This window comes from Pleurodeles waltl, chromosome 5 (assembly GCF_031143425.1).
Source record: "Pleurodeles waltl isolate 20211129_DDA chromosome 5, aPleWal1.hap1.20221129, whole genome shotgun sequence".
Lineage (NCBI taxonomy): Eukaryota > Metazoa > Chordata > Amphibia > Caudata > Salamandridae > Pleurodeles > Pleurodeles waltl.
In genome coordinates this window covers 683163976-683181029 of record NC_090444.1, presented here as the reverse complement: position 1 = coordinate 683181029, position 17054 = coordinate 683163976, and the positions used below count along the sequence as shown (strand labels likewise).

General features: G+C 40.7%; 1 protein-coding gene across 2 annotated transcripts in view; it reads right to left on the bottom strand.

The window, feature by feature from the left end:
- The window catches only part of TULP4 (TUB like protein 4), a 682961-nt gene that overhangs the window by 85816 nt on the left and 580091 nt on the right, over window positions 1-17054 (bottom strand). For both annotated transcript variants that reach the window (XM_069234583.1, XM_069234584.1), the window contains exons 12-13: window positions 12598-12691; window positions 9176-9319 (exon numbers count right to left, since the gene is read on the bottom strand). In XM_069234583.1, the coding sequence (XP_069090684.1) occupies window positions 9176-9319; window positions 12598-12691 (238 nt within the window). The remainder of the gene's footprint in view (window positions 1-9175; window positions 9320-12597; window positions 12692-17054) is intronic.

Here is a 17054-nt window from a genome sequence, read left to right as displayed (position 1 = left end):
CCAACTAATCAATTCTAAAGGTTCTAGTGCGTTTAGAATTACACAGGTTATCTGCTGTTTGGTCGGAAACAACATGAGTACATCTCACCAGTCCCAAAATCCCAGCCCAAAGAAAGACCAACTTTACAAATCTTTAACTCCTACACGAGGCGTTCCAAGGCTTTAAGGGTGCTACTTAAAATGCCTTCCAGGAGACACTAATAACAATGTTTCCGGTTTTTCTTTAGTACTCCTCTGCTGGCAATGGTCTTTGCTATTAATTCGACCAACTGTCTAACCTCTCTAAAACTCACTGGTTAGTCTTTTGAAAGGAGTTCCTATGAGCTTAATGCTGTTACTTGCTCTCTGAACTCCCGAGGATGGTGCATAGAACTGTATTTCTGCCTCCTCTAATGGCACTTTCAGTGAATTTCAAATTAACTCGCTTCTCCCATTCCAGTCTCAAGAACTGTTATGTGGCACTTGCAGCTCTGTATGTGTTTGCTCTTGGTACTGTTCACTATTTGGATATCGCAGGTCTTTCTTAGTCAACTTGTCTCTCTAGCTCCAAGTTACTACTACTCCCAGCTCCAGAAATGCCCTTTGCTTTGGGTTTGAGGCACTTCTGTAAACCATGGCAATGCTCTACTCGTGACTTACATTTTGTAATATTGTATTAATGCACATTCAAGTAACAAAAGCACAGAGCTATCACCCCCCCCCCCCCCCAAAAAAAAATCCCGATCGCATTTCTATATTGTTTGTCTGGTTTTATATATCTGGGTTCTACGTAAACCTGATAATCTCACACTCTAACACTTTATAGCCAAGTTCCAAAAACATTTCACTAAATCTTTGTTCCTCTGTTTTAGCAGAGAGGAACCCCGCCTCTCCCTACAAGCTCCAGTGCCTAGAGGTACTGTGCCTATCTTGGAAACTGCTTTCAAAGATTTGATCTTCCAGTTTACTTACAAAAGGCTGGAGCTAAATGTAATGCGAGCTTAAGATGGAGAGAGACAGAAGGAGCACAAAATTGCCCAATCTTCTTCCCATGGTGGTGAGCAGAAATTCTCTGGATGCTTTGGGAATGGGTGAGGTGTGGCATGGATGACAGTGAGCTGCTGTGCTCTGCTCGTTTCCCTTGTGCTCTTTCTCGGAGCACTGAACAGGTCTTGACAGGAGCGCTCTATCAGCGGGCAAGATTTTGTGATGCATCATGAACAACCTACAGAGTAGCAAATAGGTACTACTTATACCTTTTTAAAAGTGCCACTATTCCAAACATGGATCCTCAGCATTGCAATAAGGGCACTATTTTTTCAGGAGGGTAGTGATAATCAAGGATATTTTAATAATGTGTTCCTGAGCTTTGCAGACTGATGAAAAGTGATCCTGAAAGACTTAACTGTTTTAAGAGAGATGCCATCAGCTGGATGAAAAAGAAAGAGGCCTTCATGGTTCTAGGAACGTGGGTTTGGACAGAAGCGAATCAGTTCTCAACACCAAGAGCCTAGAGTGGAGGAGTCATGAACTATCTGTAAAGAACTGCTACAAAAAAGGACTCAAACCTGGTTCCCCAGTTTCGAAGTCGGCAACCCTGGCTGTAACGCCATGCCCTTAAGTCACTCCTCCCCTTTTACAACAAAGCCATGGAATGTGAAAGCTGAACGGGCGAGCCTGAACTACAGCCCCCAGTGATCCTTGCAGCCGGAGGAGGGCCGCATCGCCAGAGACGTGCCTGGAGACGCATATAGTGCACAGTCTGCTCCAAACAGCGTGAGACGCGAACGCTGAACGGGGCAGCCTGAACTACAACCCTCAGTGACACTTGAAGTAGGAGGAGGGCCGCATCGCCAGAGACACATATATTGCATGGTCTGCTCCTGCAGCGTGGGTTGTGAACGCTGAACGGGGGGAGCCTGAACTACAACCCCCCAGTGACACTTGCAACAGGAGGAGGGCCACATCGCCAGAGACGCGTCTAAAAGCGCATTTAGTGCATGGTCTGCTCAGGCAGCACAGGACGTGAACGCTGAATGGTGGGAGCCTGACCCAAAACCTACATTGACACTTGCAGCAGGAAACGTGCCCGGAGGCGCATAGAGTGCTCCCGTGACCCAGGATGTGCCCGGGCGAAGACCGGGCCAAGAGAGGGCCCGTATGCGTACGGACGTGGCTGAGCTGAGCCCTTTCTCTTGGTTCTGTATTTTATCTATTATCAGTTATGAGTTTTTAGACTTGTAGCTGCTGTTGACTCCGCATCTTAATCAGAGCAATGGGTAAAAGGAAGGCGAGTGCTTTTGTCAGCTCTAAAGATACTAATACAGTCTCAATAGCATCATTTCTCATTACAGCCATGACTGCATTAAATACCGAAATTGAATCGGTTGAAGAGAGATTGGGGGCAGCAAGGAAATCTCTTGCACCTGCCCCCACCAGCCCCTATTTAAGGCCAGCAATCATTCAATCTTGGAAGGGACGGAGGGTGGGGCCACCTTGGGGTATACTGTTAAAGAAAGGGATGGGTGTATGGTATTAACCCACCAAAATGGCTGTGTTCTACAAGGGGAACTAGATATCTCAACCAGTAGACATGTTGATCAGGCCACTAATGAGCTCAATGCACCCCTGGAAGATATTCTCCCTCCACCCACTAAGCGTAAGAAGTCCGCACCTTGGAACCTGGGTATGACCAGGATGAAAGGCTCTAAAGTGAATAGGCCAGAGAAGGGTACCTTACAGACACAAAAGACCCAGGTTGCCAGGAAGAGACATTTGGGTGATCCAACAGGAACCCATGATCCTGAGGGTAACTGTTTGGACAGTCTTTGTGGAGACTATTTTAGAAAAAGCTCTTAAACCTCTGGTGGATATACTGAATAGTATTGACTCCTCCTTAAAATATCTTGTGGAGTCCGCAAAACATAAATCATCACCCATCCAGAATGTGGAGGTGGACATGGAGACATGTCCCCTCAGGCCCATCAGCAGAATCTCATGTGACGGTACAAAAAAGGGCAGACCAAACTAGATCTAGAAGGTTTACCCAGTCAATAATTACCCCCATGGATCAACCAGTTAACAATGTTGAGACCCCGCCTAAATCCAAAACTGTATCCTCAGGAAATTATGGGAGGAGGAGGACCTTTGGGAGTGAATGGTTGCACAGGTCTGAACCTGATAGCTTTCCCAAGGGAAGGTACACACAAGTCTTGCATTTACCACCGCAGTGCACCCCTTATCTTATTGTTTTAAAAATGTCCTTGTATTATCTAACAACACTATTGAGCATGAGTATCAACTGCAAAACAAAGTGGTTTTCTGGTTAAAAAATTAATTGCTGGGAGCAAATACTGAGTGTTTCTGGAGCTGTATTATTGGAGTGAGGAGGGTAAAGTGGGTTGGATGCAGTAAGAAAAGACTCCCTGGTGATTGTGTGGTGGTAAAGTTTAGAAACCCCCAACAGGTAGCATGGATACTGGATCGGTGTGGGACCCTGCAGGATAGTGATGTCAATATTCAGGTTGTTCCATTGGGATACTTTTATCAGCCCTCTCAACCCGAGTGTATTCAATTAGGGGGAAACCCTAAATTTTCAATATCCACTCAGAATCGCTATGGCCTCCTGGGCTCCGGTTTCGAGGAATTAGATTGATCAAGGAAGAGAAATGGGTTTTTGACTCAAGCACATTTGGCAACCCTGAGACAAATGCCCTCTACTGAGGTAGTGGGGCCTAAAAGTAGTCCTTCGCATAAAGGGGATATGAGTAATGACTTGGGGAAAAGATATGGAGAGAAAAAGGGTAATTTACTCCCCTGGAAATTAGAGTGTATGAGTTTTGATCCACATGGACCAAACACAGTGATGCAATATTTGGAGGGTCCTCCCAGCATCCCTGGCAGATGTTATTCTGAAATGTGGCTGATATTGGGGAGAAATATCATGATAGTAAATGGCTTACCCAGGTAAAAAATAAGCAGGTAGTTTGCCTCCAGGAAATGTGGGTGATATATTCATCAATGGTTTTTATCAGTTACAACCCTGGCGACACGTACATCTATGGGGAGACGTAGTGGGGGTTTGCTGACCTTAATTAATATCTCCCCAGGAGCCAAACATCGAACTGACTGCCCCTTCTACTAACTACTAATCTTATCGGTTAAGGATAGCCCATTATTGCTATTCGTTAACTTTTATCATAATAACTTTGTGAGATTTAATGTTGAGATCATATATGCCCTAGACAAGGCTATTGGAGAGATGGTAGACTCTATTGCTAAGGGTTTCATAATTGTGTGGGGTGGGGATTTTAATGTCTCCCTCTGTCCTATAGGGGATGATCAGATCTGTGGACTATTTTATGAGGATGGTGGCAATTACTCGTATTTTACTCATAACCACTGTGGGGATAAATTAAATAATTTGATGAGGATTAATGATTTAGCCCTGACAAATGATATCTCAATGAATTACACCTCCCCTGAGATTTCATTTATGGTGAAGGGACATGGGTCAGTTATTGATCATTTGACAATGTCAAGGTCATGGTTGTAGAAACTGGGTGCCTTTCCGGTAATCCCCAGTGGCTTTAGTGATCATAATCCACTGGCTATAATAATTTATAATGGCTTTAAGAAAAAAAGGTTTTCTGAAAATGGGAGGTTCTGTCAAACACCACGGGTATAAAGGTGTGCTATGCAAATGGCGTCAGGTGGATACAACGGCTCGCTTATCTTCTGTAGTGGGTAAAAATTAGACACATTTTGAAGCCTGTTTAAATATTGAATTACCTCCAGCCCAGATCTTAGGTGCTTTTGCAGACATCTGTGCATCAGTAAGCGGGCATATAATTTTCTTAACTCACTTTGATAGTCAAACCAGTAAAGTGGTTCGACAAAACATGCACACATGTCCTTGCTAACCTCATACGGGCCATAAAAGCAATCTCGAGGAATCAGACAGACGTTATAAGGTGTAGAGCACAATATAAGAAGTCAGTTCCATTAAGGAAACAGATGATTGGAGTAGAGGCATTGGAGCAACTAGTAGAAACATTAGCTGTAAAGGATAGGGCTCAGTTTTGGAAAGTAGTTAATACTCCTTTCTTCACCCTTGATACAAATAAGGGTGTTGAGGTGCACATTCCAGAGGATAGCTTGATCACTCACTTTAAAAAGATCTAAGCATGTAATGTGGAACCGTGTCATAACACTGTTGGAAATGGTCTCAATAACCCCATTACTGAGGAACTGGACATACAATTGAGGGAGGTGATATCAGCATTTAATTGCTAATCTTCCAATAAGGCCCCAAAACCAGACTGTGTCCCAGCGGACTTTAAAAAAAATAATTTAGAGCTGTGGACCCCAGTTTTGGTTAATATCTTTAGAGCTGTTTTAAATTCTGGCACTCCTCCAGCATGGTCCAAAGCTATCATTGTCCCAGTCTTTAAAAAGGGGAACCGGAATAACCCTATGTGCTATTGCCCGATCTCCTTGATTGGTGCCACCGCAAAAACATTTGGGAGGATCCTTTTGGACCACCTGGAAGCGTGGGCTTTTGATGATAAAATAATTTCAGAGTCCCAGTATGGTTTCCGAAAGGCGGTGGGGGCAGTTGATCAATGTTTGAATCTTGATCTGCTTAGAGAAAAGTATGGGGGGCTAAACAAGGGTGTTTATCTTTGTATTTATGGACCTCTCAGAGGTGTTTGATAATGTTGTGAGAAGCAAATTATGGGCAATGCTGATTAATAAAGGGTAAAACCTAGAGATAGTATCTCTGATGCCCCAACTTTATAATAATGTGGAAGCTAAGATCAGATTTGGGCAACAGGGAGAATGTACTGGCTTGTTTGAGGTTTAAAAAGGGGTAAGACAAAGACATTTCTTAGCCCCCTTTTTGTTTACATTTGACATAAACGGCCTTCAGGAAGCTCTGACAGATGAAAAAGCAGATCCCCCAAGATCGCTGGTAGACCTCAACCGGTCTTAAAGTATGCAGATGATTGTGTCCTTATGGCCAGTACAGGGAGGGGCCTGCAAAAATTGCAAAAATGTTTTTTTTTGAGTTTATGACTGTGTTAGGCTGGACTACTAACCAAGCAAAATCATACACCATGGTTTGTGGCCGCCCTGAAAGTAGAGTACCCCCAGTTCTATATTTGAGGCTCCTATGTGAAATGTGTGAATACATTCACATATTTGGGGATCCCCTATGATAATGAGGGTAAATGGAACCATCTCAGAGAGATTAAGAACATGCAATACATCAGGCGGTTGTAGCTCTGCGTAAATGTATTTAAAAACTTGGTTGTGCACCATTAAAGCCCATTTCCACTATCTATAAGGTAAGGCCTACATCAATTGCGAGATATGGAGCTGCGGTGTGGGGTTATATGGTTGTACCTGCGTTGCAAATAAGTGAAAATACATTTTTGAAACGTTTACTCTCACTTTCCTCAAGTGTACCTGCCATTATTCCACTTGAAAAATTGGGACTTCCGTTTATTGAGGATTTGATTAAATTGTCCCCTTTATCCCTTTGGATGTCTGTTTGGACTAGACTCGAAGCAGCCCTTACCCAGTCATTCCTGACGGACTGCATGAGACTGGATGCTGTACAGAGGTGCACGTAGGTTATGTATGTTAAAGACTGCCTGGGCAGTCTTAACAGAATAAATCTATTTCTTAACCCTAGGTCTATAACAAAACAATACATTATAGTGACTAAAAATGAATTTCATGGAAAAATGATGGATGATAGATGGAGACGCGACATGGGGAAAGGTATGGTGGCAGCCTATCTTCCCCTATGCACTACGTTAGAGATTGAACCGTATCTGTTAGTTCTTCCACGCCAGTATAGATTTTATTTGATGAGATTTCATTTGGGGCTGGCTCACTTCTTGGTGGCTTATCCACCTAAGGTATATCGCCCAAAGGATTCAGTACTCTGCCCAAGCGATGGACATTCTGAGCAATCACAACTGCACATGTTTCTATTTTGTAAACTATACGAAGAGCAGAGAAGGGCTTTTTTAATTCCAATCCTTACGCTTTTAAACATCAGGATGTGTAAAGAAGCAATTTTTTACTTGCAGTTGTTGCAATCTGATACAGTGTGTACAGTTGTTTACCGTTTTATTGTTGCAGTGATATAAACAAACGAAAAGGAGGGGGATCTAATTTGTACATTTTGGCACTTCCATTGGCTATTTGCACACTGTTTTATGATATTTATGTTATTCAAATTTGATATTATGACTTTTTTTATTAGGAATAGTTTTTAATGGTTTTCAAATGTTTCTAATTTTTGAGTATGTATTTAAATTTTAATAATTGTTTTTATGTCTAAATGTATGTTTCTTTTATGGATATTTTAAAAGATCTGAATAAAGATCATGACTGACTGAAGCCCTAAATCGGTTTTCAAGAGTTTCCTGAAGTTTAAGTAGTGCCATCTATTTTAAGATTTTTTTGGGGTCCTGAACACCAAAAGATCTTCCCCGACATTGTCACAGGAAATAGGCTTGTCACTTCCTTTCCTCCTACACTTGTTTCATCCTCTTTCACTGTAATAGATTTGCGGTATCTGCCAAAGGACACAACAATATAACAAACTTGCTCTAGGCACAAACATTTAAATTGTTTTATTTTCAAGTACCCAAAAATGAGGAAATAAACATTTGGAAATAAAAATCAATGAAATCATGGCATCAGGATTTGGGAGATGTAACCCACATACTTTCTTGCTGCCCTAAATTACACTGTTATAGGAATGGATTCATGGTACTGTAACTAATACTGATACATTTCCAGTAGTACTGAACTGTGCTTTATTCACTGCAAGGAGTTACCTGAAATGGAGCTGTAATGTGTGTGAGTTTGATTAAGTAAAATGTTATGTGAATGTGAGTAATTGGATTGCGAGTAGTATGTTTGGTTGTAATAACCTTTTTCTTTGCACCATAAAGCTTAAGGATAATGTAGATGGGCCCACTATAGGTTTGCTTAAGTTATCTGTAGTAGCGGGCTAGGTTAATTACCCAGGAAGTTGGTTGGGGTAGTGATAAGAGCATGTATTTCGATGGGTTTTCAGCCTGGCTTTTCACTGTGCATATGGTTAATTACTAAAGCTGAATACTGTTCTTTATCAATGCATGACTGTGGAACTGATGCATATGTCACCTATATGTCAAACTGTAATTTGAAGGTAAGTATATAAGATAGTTTTTATGGACTTGTATTAAATACGATTTTTTTTATTGACAAGTGGGCAAATATAAAGCTTCTTCAACTCTAAACTGAAAGTGACCTTTTTAGATTGTAAGGTACAAAGTTAACAAGCTGGGCAGTAATTAAAATTTAAGATCTTTCAATCAAGTGATTTGGTTCCCCTGTGGTATAATCTCAACAACGCAGGGCTGGTACAATGACACAGTAAATAGCTAGATGAATATTCTAGAACTGACAGAGTGATCCCATTGGTGGGATGGCATGCATTAGGTTGCCTGAATTACTTTCCAGTTGGCATTATTGTTCCTCTCTCGTAATCTTTAAGGAAGTCATTCTCATGCTGGATATTACTGCATCATTTTTTTGTCTCTCTAGGAGACAGCAATTTTTAAGGGATCTCCGTGCAGTCTCAGAAAAACACTGAGCAGCCAACAGGAATAGCTGTTGGTAAGGCAGTTAAAGCAGACCCTGATCTGGCAGCATCAGTGACCTGCTTATTGCACAGCGTAGACAGCGGCCTTAAGTTTCGTTGAAGCTGTTTGCACCCCTTTAAACTATTAAAAAAGAAGTAAAAACAATACCTAAAGCCCCAAGTTACTGCGACTCAGGGTAAAATATCCAGAAAAGCATAAAGTAGTAAGCAAATCATTGCAGGAGCTAAAAACGCTATTACAGAGAGTGCACTTGATACATTCAAGACTGACAGTAGTGGGAAGAGAGCTATGGGTCTCCCATAAGCTTTACTGGCTCGATTCATGATATTCCACAGCATTAACTAGGGCATGCTAATTTTGGATTCCCTACTTAACACATCGCCATTAAATGATAGCAACTGAAGAAATACTTTTTTCTCTGAAGTTCCCTTTTCAAAGTGAGTGGGTGGGTGAAACTTTTTTGTGATACACACTATCAGAAACCATCTAGCTGAATTCTATGTCATGTACTTAAGTCATCTTACCAGGTAAATCGTCTTCATCTTCACTGAAAACATTGGGGTTAAACACTGGCAAATTGATGTAGTCCATGGAAATTTTGCGCACTTCTGGGAGGTAAATGGTCATCTGGCGTGGCTGGAGATGCAACAAGCTGGTCTTGTAGATAACTAGAAGTCAGAAGATAATTGTTGGAAACAGGTGAGAATGAAAAGAGCAAAACTTGACAGAGAACTACTCAACTCTTTTTATGACACTTATAATGCCATCCAGAAATATGGACTATAACAGGTTTTTACTTTAGAGACTGAGGATAGGAGGTACATTACTAAAGAGTGAACAGCTTTCAGACAAAGATTTCAAACAACTACAAAAATGCATTTTCTCCTGTCAGCACTGCACAGTAAACTGACTGCTCCTGCATTGTTTAAGAAACATGTTTCCTTGTGGGTAAGCCTCTTGTTCCGCAAGAGCATCAATGAAGCCATGTTTGCCAATATGTTTGCTAAGGGAACTTGCAATACAACCTAGTACAAAAACATATTGATCTAATTCTCACCACAAACCTTCCAAAATTTTATGATTCACCAATGTGCCTAATTTCTGTGAGAACTAGACCAGGAGCTTACTCAAAAAGGCATTTAGGAGTATGTAAAAAAGTACTGTTAGTACTACTTTCCATACTCATAAAAGCTTTTGTAATTCAACTTCTAGGCTTTTCTCAGTGTCCTGGCAGGGATCAATAGTTCCTAAAGGGTTAGATAAAACACTAGAGGTCTGCAGATTTAATAGCAGCTGTTGGACCCCTATTCGAGTTACAAACTTGACACTCATGATCTCATCCATCCCTAGTGGGACATGCTCAACAAAATTTCTGTAAATATGCATAGTTCTTGTGTATAAGAAGAATTAGGAGTAAACGTCAGTCCTTCCGCTGTGGCATGACATCCTTTCCTCACACCTTCATCATTAAGATATCTCAGTGGGTCAGAGCAAGCCCACATGCCAGATGTTACAGAATGAAACTCAGGCTAGGCAACTAAATGTCTTCTTCAAAGACACAAAAAACAAAGACCACTGATTGAGGGAATACCACCTAATATACGAGCACATGGAGAATGGGTATGCTTTGTGAATAGTGACTGCTATCCTCATTTCAAAACGCTGGAATCCAATTGGGTGTCACACCAAATATACTAAATGTGCTATGTGCAAACTAGGCATTTGACTCAAAATTTAACTCCAACCTAGCATAATTTGAAGTTAAAACTGTGCCGCACAGACAAACATAGGTGACTGATCAGGTTGCCAGAACACGTTTTATTAATAACAGTTTTCAGTTGTGTTAGACCAGTTGGTTACATTAAATTGAACTAGGACTACAGCCCTCAGAATGCATGTGGTTGTAGTGTGAATGTCAGGAATCAGTGATATTCAAAAACGCATTTCCTGCTGTAGGAAAGGTGTAGAGAGCATTCCTTCCATAAAATGACTAATGTTTACATGATTCACACAGGGAGAGTAAAATGTTTCCTTGTGCCACATCACCGAAGGAAATATGGGCATTACTTGCACTTTCCAAAGTTTCATACCACTTACACCAGGACCATTTACGAATAAATTATGAGTGCATATCAGCATGTGGAAAGATATCACAGGTGTTTCTGAAAATCCACAGTGTTTTCACTCTGTGCAAGTAAATATCATTTACATAGGCCTCTATGCTAACAATCTGCTCACAACACTCACCGATAATCACAATTGCAAAAATATCCATATTATTTGGCAAAACTCTACATTAATAAGTAATATTTGTCTAAGAACAAATACAGCTATGATATAATTGTGGATGGTACTTTTCCATGTTTCAGCCTGACTTATGAATGGAAGAAGAATAGGGTCATGCAGCAAAGTCAAATTTGTGTTACTTAGCAAGTCTAGTGGTTGCCGTCAGGAAGGCCAGAAATCTCACCATCAAAGTCTATAAAGTAATATTTTCATTAAATGCTATAGCATGAAAAGCAATGCACTCGTTTACAGAAAATTTTGCATTATAAATTCTACTATACATGCATATTAAAGCACTGTCTAAAGAACTGTAAATAACCGCTTTCCTTTATTTTTCTACTGTATCTATGTATTTGGTGACGAGTATAAAGCAACTGTGAGAAACGCAGAAATAGGCAAGATATATGGGAATGTCTATGTATTCAAAAGGATTTACAAAGATATTATCTTTTACAACACAAATTATAGCAGACCTCAACTAGTTTCACACCCATATAGCATATTTCACAAAAATATTATACGCATATACAGCCAGAGTCAAAACTGTTGGCACTCAAACTGCACATTCAAATTCAATTTTGGATGCACATAAAGACAAATTTCCAATTGTTAGAGTCAGAATTCAGATAGTTGGAATTTTACCCTCACAAATTTATTTAGCAAATAGTATCTTCTACCAGGATGTGCTCTGCAGGTTTTTCATGGAACTCCTACCTTCAAAAGTAGGTATACCCATAAACGCACTTGTTGATATTTTCATATCCCCTTCACCAGAGTTCTAAATATGGGATTACTTGCAAATTTGATCTTCTCAAGGGAAAGTTTAACTTAATTTGAAGGGTGTGAAAGGAGTGGGAACACCTTTGAATGCAGTGGGCATGTTTCTCTCCGTCTTCACATATGTTTTCTCCATGGAGTAAAAGTAAAAGCAGGTTATTTTATTCATGTGGGTACTCCTGGTAAAAAATGCCTGTTTGTAGTTTTCAGTTTTCTGCTCGGATTCCTTGAGATCACGTAAAAAGTCATAGATCTGTTATAAATAAAGGAGCCATCCCCATGTGAGAACATTTCAGACCTTTTCCTCTACCTTTTCTGAATTATGCCCAAAGCCACCACTAATAAAAAGATATTCTAGAAATGTCTAATTTGCTATACTAAACTCTAGTTTTAGAAAATTTGGAAGGGTGCACTAAATCTTACTGTAAGATGTCATAATACTTGCTTGCAATAAGCTCTTTTGATGTGAAGCAATTTTGAATTAAATCTCAATTTGATGTGTAAGCCATTACTAGTAAATGCCAATGAGATGCAGGTGCACGTGGACCTATTATCTCCGCCCAACCTACTATTGCAGGTGTTGCTACCTTTATTAAATAACTGATAACAATGTGAAAAATTGTATGTATACCTTAAAGTCCCACCTGTGTATTTTCTTCTAATGGGTGTGAATGTGGACTGGAGAATGAGTGAAATGCTTTTAAAGGTATACATGCTTTAGAATGTTACAGGGTGATTCAAACACAGTTATAGGTTTGCTTGCATTTGAGGGAGCGTCACATGAGCAAGATGAACAGAACTAAACAAAAGAACACACATGGGCTTTTCACAATATCATCCTACTATAGCTACGTCCTAAAGTAGTTAAGCAAGAACATTTTACCTGCACCAAGGTTCGCTGGTAAGAACGCAGCCAATCCAACAATCTTAAATTTCGTTCCCCAGATATTAGACGTGACCTGAGCAAGATAGTTGTGCTGTACAAAAAAAAAAAAAAAGATGTAAGCATTTTTCTATTTAGCTCTTTTTTGCAACATTTTCTCTCTATTTAAATGATCACACTAAACAAGTGGAGTCACGATGCCCCAGTTTAGCAGCTAAAAAACACAAAGTCAGGGAAACGTGAGATGCAGTCAATTACAGTAAAGGATGTGCAAAAGTTCAAAAGAAGCAAAAAAAGAAAGACAGCATAAAGTGATAAAGAAGGGAAGGATATATGAAAAGAAGAAAGTTACTGAGAAGAAGGAAGGGTCAAAAGGATGAAAGTTACTGAGAAGAAGGAAGGGTCAAAAGGATGAGTGCAAGGTTGAAAGTATTGACAGACGGAAGGGTTAAAGAACATTTGCACTGGTAGGTGAAAGAAAGATTGGCTGGAATGATAAAAGGCTAGATGAATGAGTAGATAGATGGAAAAATGGATGGAAGGGTGAAAGGATGGATGGGTGGACAGAAAAAAGAGGATCGATTTGCTCACCCAATGAGATATGGATTGAAGTGGGAGGTTGGTGGGTGGGAGGGGGGGGAGGAATTGGAATTGTCTGGCTAATCCCTTGCAGTAAACTATAAATATTGAACCGAACAAAGACACAATATGTATGTGGGATCACAGCTTCCATGTACAAATCAAAATAGGTTTCAATATTGGCAATTGTTTGAATTGAGGAAGCCTCGATACAATCGGGGTGAGGAAAACTGAATGTCCAAATAAACGCTTCACATGAAATCGTGTACGGGTCTTAGGTAACCTCTGATTCTAAAACAAGTTAATCTGATACCAAAGTGGGCAATCTAGTACCTACAAACCGTACATAATTTGGGGACAAAACCTTGCTGAGTTTATATTTTCACACAATCGAGCCTCTATTTTTAAGCCTGCTAATTGGATGAGGAACTAATACCCTGTAACTACAAATGTAATAAAGTTCGAAAGAATCTAGAGAAACCTATACATTATTTAAAAATTACACATATTAATCTCATAAGCGTGTCAAATAATTCCCCTCTCATTTCATGTAGCTATGACACAGGAGACATGGGGATAGGGTTGGGGGGGGGGGGGGAGGGGATGGATTTACTGTTTCGTCTTGCTACAGCCCACTTTCTCCTGCTGCTTCGCTCGTTGCTCCTCTTGTGGTGTCCCAGCATTAACTGGGACACCAGCACAGGCTCCCCGGCAATCCTGGTGCTGCTTTCATGCTAAACCTAGCATGAAAGCAGCATCTGGACTGGTCTCACGGCAGTGACTGCTGCTTAGACACAGCAGGGCTGGAGAAACCTAAGTGCGCATGTGTGTTTGACACATCCGCACTTAAGTGTCTCTCCCCTCCTCCCCCCCTACCGTGGCCCAGTCCGCCACTCCCCGTATATTAAAATATTGTTTTATTTTTCATCTTGTGGCTCTTGGCCAGGAGGGCCACGTTCCTCCGCCATTGCAGAGGCACTGTCCCTTGTGTGCAGGAGTCAAAAGGTTAAGAACTACTGACCTAGACGTCTGCTGTTAAAACTTTCACCAATTGTTTTTTAACAGCAGACTAGGAACAGGGCAGAAAAAAGCCCCATGCCAAAGCACCTGGTTTTAATAGAGATTTGAGATGGCCATGCAAAGACTGTATTTCGCAATAGTTTTAGGGTATTAAAACTTTCTTATTTAGTAACTGAGTGGACTGCATTGCTGAAAATGTCAAGACACCATGAATATGTGTAGTAATGCTTTGGGTGCATTGGCCTTTTTTTTTTAAGGGGCAACTATGGTGTTAATACAATGTACAGGTCAAACTTCTATTACAATGGAAAGCAGCAATGCATTATTACTTCAATATCCACTGCCTTTTTCTCCCTTTTTGCTGCCGCTAGTAAAGCAACAATAGAAGCAGTGGTCACCTAGGCAGGGTTGGGTGAAAATGTATTGACTTATTGTTTTTGTATTTGACTTGACTGATGACTACTTCAAGGCAATTTGTGAAAGGGTTCCACAAGTGCAAATGAGAAAAGTCATCTGTGAAATCGAAGCCCGACTGGCATCAGAGTCTAAAGATGCTATTAGCTGTGATGAAATCCAAAAACAATGGGAATTTCATAAAGTTCTTTGAATCACCATAAAGAAACAAAGCAGAGTCACGGGGCAGAGACTTACAAAACAAAGCATGTTGACAATGTTGTCTTCTACAACCAAATGGTTACTTTTCGCCACATGGGAACAGTCTTTTTTTCAAAACCATCTTAATTGTCCCACTCTCACTGCTTTCAGAACTATTGTTTTAATGTTGCGTCACAATGGACAATATTAAGACAGGCCACTCGTTACTTTTCTCAGTCACTGAACAAACTAACAACAAAAACAATTGTTATGAATGCCTCTTAGGGCCAGTAGCGGGAATAACAGATTCTAAATTTGGTTATTCTCTGCTATGACACAGCAAAAGTGGGAAAACATGTTCACCCTTGTTGTTACGTCATACAGGAATTCCAGGCAGCTCTGACAGGGCTCGCAGCAAGTCTGCCAGTGCAGTGCTGGAGAGGCGCGAGCATAGCCTTTAGTGGACAGGGGAAGGAAGTGACAGGGAGGGCACATATGGTGGTAGGGGTAGGTGTCAGATTGCTAGGTATTTGTTAGGTCATGCCGACAAGACAGCAGATGCACTGTGAGCTTACCAAAAACATGCAGGCGCTTCCAGCCTCCAAACTACTTGCCATTGGAGGGCCTTTCTGTCACTTGCATTTACCTACTTATTTGTTTCCCAGTTTGTCAATCTAGTGTATGTGGAGCATAGATCCTATACCGTCACTTGTTTGGCAAGCTTCTATGCTTCGACTGCTTGCTTTTCAAGCACTATTTTTTTAGGTTAAACCTTGCAGACAGTGCAGGTTTTCTAGTTACGAAAGGCCTATTGTGGGCTTAGCAAATACTTACATGGGCTTACAGCCTGCCCACTGCTTAGCATTGGTTGGCTTTATTGTCACTCACATTTGCTTGCTTTTTATTGACTTGGAGCCAGTAGTAAGTAAGCAAGTGAGAAGGGAAGCTGTTGAAAGAGGTTAGGGGATGGGGGAGCAAGCTGATGTCACTGCATTGTATGATCTTGCTCAAGGGCATGTTTAGAAGTGTTGTCTTTTAAGACTAATGTGCTTGCATTTGTGAAGGGGAAGATCAGGTAGGCTGTGTTTCTAATTTCTAATTAATGTATGTGAAAGAGTTGTGGAACATGAAGATAGCAAAATACATAAAGGATTAGCAGCAGATGATGACTGTCAGCAGCATATGAAGAAAGGTTGAACAGTGCCGAAGGATAGAGTGCAGTGGGTAGGACAAAAATGCAAATGAGAAGGAAGCGATAAATGTGCCACTTATCCATACAGGCATTTCGATTTGAATTATTTTTGTCTTCAGAATTTAACATGCTGATGGTGACACAAATATTTGGTGCAGGTGATGAGATTAAGAGCCTAATTGATATCTTGGTAGACAACTTACTCATTCACAATGGTGACGGATATCCCGTCTGCCGAAATATAAATCTTAAAGTATATAATTGGATTTATATTTCAGTGGACGGGATATCCTTCAGCATTGTGGCAGAGTAACTCGTCCGCCAAGATCTGAATCAAGCCCCAGGTTTCCTAATTCAGAGTATTTTTGTTTCTTAATTTTCTTACTGCTTTAAGCTTGTCTGTGACATAAGCAAGACTATCTGATTGCACTTTGTTGTCTACACTGCTTGTTCTATGTGGAAGCAACAGTTTTGAAAATAATGTATTACTATGCACAAGGTGCTGAATTGAATGCCTTAATAATATAATGTTTTTTGGCTACAGAAAAAGTAACTATGATTTAAACAGATTTACAGGTAGTCTTTGAAGTTGTTTTGTCTTTGGGTAACTGCTGGCTTACAAAGTTTATTTTCCAAAAGCTGGCACAAAAACAAGAAGCAGACAGAGTAGCATGAATGTCATTTAGGGGTCCCAGCTGCAACCTCTGGCTTGACCCTTGCAACCCCTATCACTGTCTTTGCGACCCCTGGGCTCAGATGTTGCAAACTCAGTGCCAACCACAGAGGGAGTAAGGCCTCAGACTTCATTTTATGCTATTTTGTATTACACTATTAGTGAATAATAAAGTATTACTCACTAACAGTGTAATAAAAAGAGGCCTATGATCTTCAGATCCTCCAGATGTAGGTGGAGGCATCCATCAGTACTGTAGCTACAGCTGGTGGAGGACAGAAGCCCATCCCATATATGAGGTTTGCCTCGTTTCCCCACCAAGCCACTTTCACTGCAGAGCAGGTGGAGATCACATTGGAATCCACTACAATTCCTCCGTACTGTAGTCACTGCCTCCAG